Here is an 11,204-nt window from a genome sequence, read left to right as displayed (position 1 = left end):
CCTCATAGAACTATAAGAACGGCCAGGAACCATCCTGTGCTCATCTTTGTTAACCTTTTGAGTCCATGAGTTTCCATATGCACCAGGATGACCAGATTGAGGGAAGCCATTCTCTGCTCCCGAGGGAGGATCAAGTGGGAATCCTTCCACACCATCTTCCAGTGGGCTGAACTTCTCACCCGTGCTTTTGGGATTTGCCTGTGATTCTCCCTTCTGTGCCCGTGAAAGAACAAATAATTTGTGAGCAAAACACATTAAGCCTGAAAACCAACTTCCTCATTATGGTCGAACCTATTAATTGATAACAAGAAGAGAAAAACTGGGGTTGCTGTAATGTGCATGAGAGAGACGACACACATACACACAGAGAGAAAGAGAGAGAGAGAGATGCAAATTATTTTATTCATTCTTCATATTGACGTGAAGCTGCAGCCATTCCGGAAGCTAAAAATGATTATAAACAGATGTTATTTCTCAAGCGGTTTCAACTCTTAGGTAACATTTTAGTTTTCTTTATTTATGTGATAATGCAACGATAATGAAGAATTAAATAATAATAATAATAATAATAATAAGCTATGATACCTGATGAACCAATTGTACTTGCATTCCTCTGGATTCTCCTCTTCCTGGCCTTACAGATTCTGATCGGCCACTGATGGCTGCTCCTCTTTGCCTGTAAAGGGATACAGCATAGAGGTGAATGGTTTCAACCTCAACTTAACGGGTATAAATATAGCATTGATTATCTCTAGTTCATATCAAGAGATGTTAGATAGGTTTCTCCCAACAATAAAGCTTTCTGTATAATTAGTGTTGTCATAGATACAGTACCTCCTAGCTTCTTCATCCCGAAGTTTGGCATCATACTCCTTGCTAGGTGGATATTTGGGCAAGCTTGAAGGATCACAAGCAAGTGGCTTTGATCTGAAGAACTGGAAAGTAAAAGTAGAGGTTACTGATCATAAAAGTATGAAATGGAGTAAAATATAAATAACAAAACATGAAAAAAATTAGATAATCCTATGACAATGTGAAAAGAATAAAATATAATATAAGCATTTTTTTGAGAAAATTTAGATCAAGGAGACTATAAATAATCAAAACAGCATCATTCTTATACAAAAGAATTGAAGTTTATGTTTTGAAAGAGAAATGCATGCAGTCTTAGAGGACTGATAAAATTCTTGCTCTGCCAAAGCATGTAATGCGCTTCCCAAGTTAAGAATAAGATACCACCAAAAAAAGATTCCTGCAGTAAGATCATATAAAGATCACTCCCGCATTCAGAAAATTAAAATATTAGAAACAAAGATAACTTGCATGCAAATCAATAGTACAGAATGATATCTATTGAAGAATTATTGGTACCATATTTGCTCACATTACAAAACTCCGAAAAAAAAATTAGAAACCAAAAACTAATGCCTAAAGGCAGTTCAAGAAAACGACTCTGATTTAAAGTGCAAGTTACAGAAAATCAGAACTTACTTCACTGGCGAGGGCAGAAGCTGCTGTTCCCCGATTCTCTGGTTCTATTGCAAGTAGAGAATCCAAAAGTACTAATGCTGAAAGAGGGAAATCCTTAAATGTCTCAGCAAAACAGCGTCGGTATTGGTGTTGAGGTTTGAAAATAGTTGCATGAGGCAACTTCAATTTCTTCCAGTACTCATCAGATGGTGACCCACACAGCTTGAAAATCTTGTGCAGTTGCTCCACCTAAGAGTGGTTCCGCCAGCAAGGTTTATAAGAGGATGACTATTGCTACAACTAGCAGTTATAGAGAGGGGGAAAAACTTCTATGATAAAGAGATGAACATTTGTTATCACTGTTATCCATCTACTTATATTAAAATTTTTAAAAGACTACGATAAAGAAATAACAGAAGAATATCTTATCTTAACTAGCTTCCTGATCTAATAACTAAGCATCTGCCAAAAGAGGGTTTACCTCAGTTCTTCCAGACATGATTGGCTTCCCAGCAAACAATTCTGCAAGGATGCAACCAGCACTCCACAAATCAACAGCAACATCATACTCTATGGCACCCAGTAAAAGCTCAGGAGGCCGATACCACAGAGTCACAACACGACTTGTTAGCGGTTGTTTGTGATCAGGATTGAAAATTGTTGCCAGGCCAAAGTCCCCTATTTTGAGGATGCCATTGTTGTCAATTAGAAGATTTGAACCCTTGATATCTCGATGCAAAACCCCACAACTATGGCAATGATCAAGCCCATGTAGTAGCTGTTGCATATAACATTTAACCTGAAATCCAAAGGAAGTCTAAATGAGTATGTGAGACCATGAAAACAGTGTTTGAAGGATCACCAAGGGTCAATAAATCGTGAAACATTTTATTGGAGAAAACACCTGCGGTTCCGTGAACTTGATCCCTGGCGTCGCTGCAAGTCCAGCAAGATCGTGTTCCATATATTCGAATACAAGATACAAGTCACCTGACATTCGTGATGTAACTATACCTTCAAGCTTTATAACATTTGGGTGATCAAGTCTACGCAGAATCTGAATTTCCCTTGCCATAAAGCGGACACTTTCAGGATCCATATTAACAAATCGCACTTTCTTGAGTGCAACAATTTTGCCAGTTTCAAGATCACGGGCTCTGTACACATGACTGTAAGTTCCTTGTCCAATCTGCAAAGATAATTCATGATTAAATTCAGAGTCATTGGCAAGGTCCCAAATTAATCCTTGAACAATATTAAACTCAAGCCTTATTTATGGTGGCAAAAGAATTTCAAATCATTGTGCAATTGAACCCAAATTAGCATTAATACCATAAGTATACCATAATTATTTTAAAATAACAAAAATAAGTCTGAAAGGATGCAATGATGAAATAGAAAATAACAGTTCTATCAATGTCTCCGACAAGAATCCAAAATGGCAATTTGTATCAAAGTTGCCTACATTATTCATTCCATTGCCACTAACTCAATTTTCACTAACAGAAATTTCAAAAGCAATATTAAGGAATCGCGGTGCATTTCTAACGAGTCACCGATTACATCATGACTTCTTATGACTTGTTTTAAGCTACCCAAACAAGTTCAGAGGAGATATACATTAATTATATCAATTTTGCAATAATGATATTAGGTGCATATGAATCTATATCCTGGATGTTTCTATATATATTCTCAAGATAACCAGAGTCGAAACAAAGTTCCCAAAGCATAAAATAACAATGTTGGAGTTTACAAGGATAAATTCTTTTTCTCTAATCCATACAAAGACTATGAAAGAAAGAAAAAACAACCAAACAATGGATCAGGAGGCACTAAATCATGAAAATAGAAGGAAAAAACAGTAATAAAAAGTAAACAACAGACCTTATCTAACTTCTTAAATGCATCTACTCTCCGAGGTAGCCAGCCATTTACTGCTTCCCCTGCCACAGAAGTGAGCCAAGAAGGCCAACCTGCAGCTACATGCTCCCCGGAGAACCCGTTGGGCACATCAACAATCCCCAAATTCGCCTCTTCCTCATCGCCACCAACTGTTGAACTGCCATCTGGCCCAACAACCACAGTGGCCCGTCTCTGGTGCCCAATGGCTTTCCTTGTCCTGTCAACATTCGCCATGGCTTTCTTCACACCCCCATCCAACATTCGGAATGCAGTGCTGGCTGCATTGTCCTGTGGCTTTGATTTTGGCCTTGTCGAACCCCCATCATTTCCAGCAACTACTTCAGCAACTGCGACCACAACCTCTTCTTTCTTCGAAAGCGTGACGAACCGCTTCAAGGACTTGCTCAGATCTTTCTGCTGGGTCTCACCATCCTCATCTGTGCTAATACCTTTGGAGCAAATGCAGCCCATAAGCGCAACTAAACAACACCTTTTTCCTTTGGTGTTGAAACTTTGACACATTACTTGTGGCAATGGAACTGCATTGCACCAGGAAAACTCCTTATGTCCAAAACCTTCAAACACACAGACTGTAGGATTGCAACACAAATCCCTTTTAAATAAAGAGGGATTCCGCAAAACCACTCATCAAATGAAAGTTTCCACGTCCAATGTACCGTAAATTTCAAATCTTTTCCAGATTCTTCAAGAACTCGATTCGAAGAACAGCTACTCCTCCTCCTAGTCCTTCAAATTGAATCCAAAAGGTTCCCAGAATCTCAAGAACCAAGATCACCAACCGCAGAATATGGTTCCAAAACCAATCTTCGATTCAAACGAAGAAAAGAACCAACAAAAGCATTAAAGTCTCAATCCAAAGGCCAAATTGCTCTGACGACCGAGACCGGAACCGCAAACAACGGCTCCGACCGGCATTTCTTGGTTTAACTTTCATTAATTTTCTGACGGCGAATTCCTCCCCCTCGACCCCCATTCTTCATTCTATTTTTGGCAAAACAGATTGAGGAAAATTCGGACAGGGCGATAAATTGGATACAGACAGAGAGATAATGGAAATTAAAAGTAAAAAGAAACTTTTTTTTTTTCAAAAAAAAAAAAAAAAGTCATTCCAGCAAAGAGGAAGAGAGAAAAGGAAGCAGAGAGGATTTGTCGGAGTTATAACCCTAAAAGCCCGCGCGGCCGAGACACAGCTGAAATGGGCTGGATTCTGGTAGAGAGAGAGAGAGAGAGAGAGAGAGGGAGGGAGGGAGGGGGAGAATTCTCAACAATAACAAAAGAATATCAGGGAAATACAGAAGAATTTCTTCATAAAAATTCTTATGAAGAATGTGGGGTCCCCGACCGACGGGCGCGCCAGGTACCCTGTGATCAAAGAGAATAACGGTCGAGTGACGAAAGGCTTCGTGGGAGAAATTTAGTGCTCGCGTAGAACACTTCGGTAGTGTTTGGATGCTTCAATTTCAGATAAAATAAAAATTTATTTTATTTTATTTTTTAAATAGATGAAAAAAAATATAATGGGCTATTTTGATTTAGTAATTTTGACCAACTTTCTCTTATTTTCATCTATCCTGATTTAGCTATTTGACTATAGATTATAGAATAACTTATTTTAAATCTTTAATGAGTATTAATTACACTTTATTCTAGGTATATAGAATAATACTGTATTAATTACATCTTATTTCTTATAGAATAGCAGATTTTCAACCAAACAAAAATTTGGAATAGCAAGAGTGAATAGCTATTCTCTAAGAATACGTATTTCTATTCCAATAATAAGAAAAAAAAATTCAAATACTATCTTTGGGAGTACGGACCAGGTCTGCTCATAGGCTAGATAGTCAGCCTAATCTACTCAAGTTCGAATGAATCTGGATTTGAATTTTAAGCCCATAGACTGGGTCGGATCTAAAATATTAATACTTCTGATAAACAAGCTAGATGGTATTTAGGTCTTGCAGCCGGGTCCAACCAAGATTTCATATACTATACATACCATAGATCCATAACCTAGCTGGTTCATCCATCAGTTCACTTGGGGTTTTTTTTTTTTTTTTTTTTTGAGAGACGAGAGAAAGCTGGTTCACTTCAAAGGATGAGGTTGAAGAGCGTCGAGCCTTATCGAGGAAAGTGTTGGAACCTTTCCCTTGGAGCGAGGTTAGGGTGGAGGGCTAGCGTTGGATGGAAAGCTTCTCTTCATTGACTTCAACTACCATCATTTCCTCGAGACTGCAACCGACAATGAGAACTCAATCGAGCCAACAAAAGCAGGAGTCTTTTTCCTAAATAATATAAAAAAATTATTTATCTAAATAATATAAATTCTAACTTATTATTGAATCTAATACAAAAGGAATAAAACGCCATTTTGAATGGCGTTTTATCCAAGCCACGTCACCCACAATTTTCACGTAGATGTTGTCCAAAAAAAAAAAATAGAAAACGCCATTTAAAATGGTATTTTCTAATTTTTTCCCCCAAAAAAAAAAGAAAATAAACGAAAAAGAATAGAAAAAAAATAAAATTTATAATTTTAAATTTATAAACATATAAAAATTTTAATTTTGAATGAAATTTAAAATATAAAAATTTAAATTTTTTAATTCAAATAAAAAAGATGATTTTAGATGATTTTTTCTTTCAAATTAATTTTTTTAAAAAATATCTAAACAAAAATCTTAAAAATTTAAAAAATTAAAAATATCATAGAAAAAAAAGAGAAAGAAATGCAAAAGAAATAAAAATTATAAATTTAAATTTAAAAAAATAAAAATTTTAAATTTAATTCAAAAACATCATTTCAAATTCTTTCCCCATTTCAAATTAATTTTTAAAAAATATTCAAAAAATTAAAAATTAAAAAATTAAAAAGTGCCATTAAAAAATCAAAAATTTAAAAAAATCGAAAAAAAATAAGAATTATAATTTGAAATTTAAAAAAATAAAATTTTTAAAATTAATTAAAATAAAAAATATCATTTCAAATTATTTTCCTAATTTTAAATTAATTTATTTTAAAAATATTACAAACAAATTAAAAAAATAGCCTAAAAAAATTTCATAAAAATAGAAAAAAATAGAAAAATTATATAATTATAAACTTGAATTAAAAAAATAAATTTTTAATTTGAATTAAATTTTGATAAAAAAATAAATGCCATAAAAAAGTGAAAAAAAAAGAGGAAAAAATGTGAAAAAAAAAATTTATAAATTAAAATTTAAAAAAAATAAGAATTTTAATTTTAATTCAAATAAAAAATATCATTTCAAATTACGTTGTCCATTTCAAATTATTTTTTAAAAAAATTATCTGAAGAAAAGAAAAAAAATGTTGTAAAAAAATAAAAAATATCATAAAAAAGAAAAAAAGAAAAAAAATAGAATTGAAAAAAAATAGGAATTGTAACTCTAATTGAAAATAAAATTTATAATTTTAAATTTTAAAAAATAAAAATTATAATTATAATTGAAATAAAAAATATCATTTTAAATAAGTAAAAAAAATAGAAAAGAATGGGAAAAAATAAAATATATAATTTTAAATTTAGAAATAAATAAAAATTTTAATTTTGAATAAAATTTAAAATATAAAAATTTGAATTTTTAATTAAAATAAAAGAGATAATTTTAAATTATTTTTTTCTTTTCAAATTAATTTTTTTAAAAAATATTTAAACAAAAATTTAAAAAATTAAAAAAATTAAAAATACCATAGAAAAAGAAAAAAAGGAGAAAGAAATGCGAAAAAATAAAAATTATAAATTTGAATTTTAAAAAATGAAAATTTTAATTAAAAATTATAAATTTAAAATTTAAAAAAATAAAAATTTTAACTTTAATTCAAATAAAAAATATCATTTCAAATTATTTTATCTCTTTCAAATTATTTTTTGAAAAAAATATCTGAAGAAAAGTAAAAAATTGATGTAAAAAAATAAAAAATATTATAAAAAAAGAAAAAAGAGAAAAAAATAGAATTAAAAAAAAATAGAAATTCTAATTCTAATTCAAAAACAAAATTTTTAATTTTTAATTTTAAGAAATAAAAATTATAATTATAATTCAAATAAAAAACATCATTTTATACAACTAAATTAATTTAAATTTAATTTTTTAAAAAATATTCTAAATAAAGGAAGAAATACCTAAAAAATACCAAAAAGATAAAAAAGGGAAAAAATGATAAAAAATATAAATTTAAAATTTAAAATTTGAAAAATAAAAATTTTAATATTAATTCAAATAAAAAGTTAATTTTAAATTATTTTTTTCTTTTAAAATTTTTTCTCAAAAAAATATTTCAAAGAAAATCTTAAAAAATTAAAGAAATAAAATATACCATAAAAAAAGAAAAGATGAGAAAGAAATGGTAAAAAAATATAAGGTATAATTTTGAATTTAAAAAAAATTCTAATTTTAATTCAAATAAAAAATATCATTTCAACTTACTTTTCCTATTTAAAATTAATTTTTTTAAAAAAATATAAAAAATAATAAATTAAAAAAATAAAAAGTACCATAAATAAGCCATAAATATAAAAAAATAAAAAAAATTATAATTATAATTTTAAATTTGAAAGAAATAAAATTTTTAATTTTAATTAAAATAAAAAATATAATTCAAATAAGAAATATCATTTCAAATTACTTTTTTTATTTAAAATTAATTAATTTTTTTTTCCATACCACACCATACGTACCTGTTCGTACCTGTATCAGATCGAGATATACCAGTACGATCTAATTCATCTCATAATTAAATTATTCGATATATTATTATTATTTATGTTATAATTTTTATAGTCCTTTTAGCATAACTTTTTCTCTCCTAATGTTCTGAGACACATTCGAGTATGTGTATCCATATGCACAAAGTATAATATCCGATCACTTGAAATTAAATAATATAAAATAAAATTAATATTTAATATTATTAAATAGAATAAAAATATCAAACGTACAAAAAATAGTACAATAAAAATGTAAAAAATACTAAGTACAAATATAACAAAGATTAAGTTTCACAAGGATGTCACGGTGCCCGTGGTCGCTTGGACCTTCTCAGGAAGGTCCTCGCCGGCTGCTCCTATTGTGATGGCTCCTCCCCTATATCAGTGGAGGAGATCTGCTGATCATGCTGCTCAGGAATAACTGATGTTGTCGGATCATCTACGGACTGAGAGACTCGTTCAACCCTCTCATTTGGATACACGGATGGACATGAAAAGAAAGTATCATACTCATATGGCCAACTGGTATCCGGTGATGTCATTTGGGGGATGTAGAAAGAAGAAGGCACTGTCATCTATGGATCAAAAGGCAGTGGCATCTGTGCAGCATCTAATGATGACATCTGCGGAATATGCGGTGATGGCATATGTGAAACATATGGTGACGGCGTATATCTCATATCTGGCATCGGAGCTGCTCCATACCAAGGCGCACAGCTATATGGGTCAACACCAATCGCCACCAATATTTTAGAACTTGTTTTCTCTATCTCCCGCAGTATCCGAATCCGTTCGTCCTCATCAATCGTAGATAAAGCACGACGAGCGTCCAACACAAGATCCGACATAGAATCAGTCTACAAAATAAAAATAAAACAGTCAGTATAATGTAAAATATAAAATAAAAATATAACACAAATAACATAAAGTAATTTTCATAATCTTACCAAAAGATGCACAGTAGAACTCTCGCCCTCGTATCCGGGAACTGCATACCGAGGCTGTCCAGTGACTCGCACCGTAATGCTAAAAAATCAAACCATGTAGTCATCGGTATATGAACGACCTCTCAAAATAGGATCACCATGAACAATGTGATCTTGACGTGCATCCCAAATATCGATGTACTCTGCATGTCTGATACGCCAGTCAATACGAGCTCTCCCTCGTCGATCAATACGATGAAGTTCCTGGCTGGTATCAAACTGCTCTGGGATGCCCTGAATCTGACCAAACTGCCGCAGGACACGATCGAAAAGATGCCACTCTACCATATCAAAACAAATAAGTGGCACCCTAGCAGTCCATATATCGTGTCCAACTGTACACATTTGTGGCAGTATAGCCAATATCTCATCTGTATATGGCTCCCACAAAAATTGATAGAGTTAAAATAAAAAAAATTAGTAAGCTAAAATTTTAATAGATTATGAATACTGTAAAATGATATTTGTAAAAAATTCAAAATTTATCCGTCTATATGTATCAACTAATATATCAACTGACACCTATAAACCCGTGCCACTCTCGTCGATACGTGATGAACGTTGAATGCAACGTTCCATCTGTTTCACAATCTACTCATGTTAAATAAATTTTATCGAATTTAAAACAGTAAGTTTGAAATAAAAAAAATAATATTTCGATACCTATATCCCAATGGTTCATCTAGTCTAAATGGAACATCAGGATCCTGCTGCTCTGATGGCATCTCGAGCAACTGTCGTCGTAATGGACTGATAGTCGGCATACACTCCCATACCCAAATCTGCAAATTTAAAAAAAATCATACATGATATACCCAATATAAAATATAATTGAATATTAAAAATAAAAATTTTTAATTCACATACCTGTAATAATACAAGATAACCACCAATCTTGTTCTGATCACATAAGAACCCCAATACATAGCTCTGTATAGGCAAGCTAGTACTACACTGCCCCAACTGAGTCGACGAGCGAAGTTTAAATCATATAATAATGGCAAAAATATCAACTTCATCTTATTCGATGAAGTATCGGATAACAGGACACCACCTAACAATCGCAGCACCTGACCCCTAACATATTGCTGCACCATCTCCTCTGGTGCATCATCCGCAATATGAAAATATCGATAACGATCATCCAAACACTCAATCCTGAGTCGTGAATGATCGAAAAAATATGCATCGACTCAAACCCTAGCAATCGCAAGCACAAAGCCTACCACTCCGGAATGGTAAGCGTGGGCTCAACTCTGGTAACTGGATCGCCATCAATTGGTAGTCCAGTAAGGATGCTGACATCCTGTAAAGTAATGGTCGCCTCACCAAATAGAAGATGAAATGTGTGTGTCTTTGGACGCCATCTCTCAAGCAAAGCAGTAATAAGACCAACGTCCATCTGTATACGACCAATCTGATATACTCCATAAAATCTCAGATATCGTAAATAATCTAACACTCTATGTGGGATGTCCTCTATCCTCCAGAAGTCAGCATCAGATCATCGTAGACAAAGATGTCTGGGCTTCTGCAATAAAATATAATAATTAGATAATGTATATGACTTTTAAAATAAAAATTTAAATAGTAAATAGGATTGGAATGCTTATGTTGTCATCTAAAATAGTCTGTGATTGATGGTGCTCCTGCAATATAAGAATACTGCTGTCTCGAGGATCGGGATACCGCGAATCGTAAGCCATAATACGCTAATGAATCTAAAATAACGATATTATCACAGATGTATTAAAAAATAAGACACAATATATTTTAAGAGAAATATATTTTAAACACAATATTATCACACAATACAATTTAAACACAAAATTCAGTTCATCTCAGGATATTAAACACGTATATTCAAATACAATCTCACAGAAATAATAAAATAATGATGAAAATAAGTCTTCGAAGCCTTTAATTTCTTCCACTACTTGAAGTTGAAGTTGAAGTATCCTAGGATAGCGACGGCGGTCATGACCTTGTTCTCTACAAATGCCACAGTGGTTCTTACTTCTTATTTGCCTATCATCCATCTCATTTCGTAGTCTTGTTGACTTTGGTCTACCTTTCTGCTTGGGTTTCA

At 32.1% G+C, this 11,204-nt stretch overlaps 1 protein-coding gene across 1 annotated transcript in view; it reads right to left on the bottom strand.

The window, feature by feature from the left end:
- The window catches only part of LOC105051653 (probable serine/threonine-protein kinase At1g54610), a 5,678-nt gene extending 1,371 nt beyond the window's left edge, over positions 1 to 4,307 (bottom strand). The window contains exons 1-7 of the mRNA XM_010932172.3: positions 3,358 to 4,307; positions 2,375 to 2,659; positions 1,952 to 2,269; positions 1,492 to 1,719; positions 835 to 935; positions 586 to 676; positions 1 to 213 (exon numbers count right to left, since the gene is read on the bottom strand). The exon at positions 1 to 213 is cut by the window's left edge and continues 213 nt beyond it. Coding sequence (XP_010930474.2) covers positions 1 to 213; positions 586 to 676; positions 835 to 935; positions 1,492 to 1,719; positions 1,952 to 2,269; positions 2,375 to 2,659; positions 3,358 to 3,897 — 1,776 coding nt within the window. The 5' untranslated portion in view covers positions 3,898 to 4,307. The remainder of the gene's footprint in view (positions 214 to 585; positions 677 to 834; positions 936 to 1,491; positions 1,720 to 1,951; positions 2,270 to 2,374; positions 2,660 to 3,357) is intronic.
- Positions 4,308 to 11,204: the final 6,897 nt, after the last annotated feature.

Source organism: Elaeis guineensis, chromosome 9 (assembly GCF_000442705.2).
Source record: "Elaeis guineensis isolate ETL-2024a chromosome 9, EG11, whole genome shotgun sequence".
In the NCBI taxonomy this organism is placed as follows: Eukaryota; Viridiplantae; Streptophyta; class Magnoliopsida; order Arecales; family Arecaceae; genus Elaeis; species Elaeis guineensis.
This window is presented reverse-complemented; position numbering and strand designations above follow the sequence as displayed.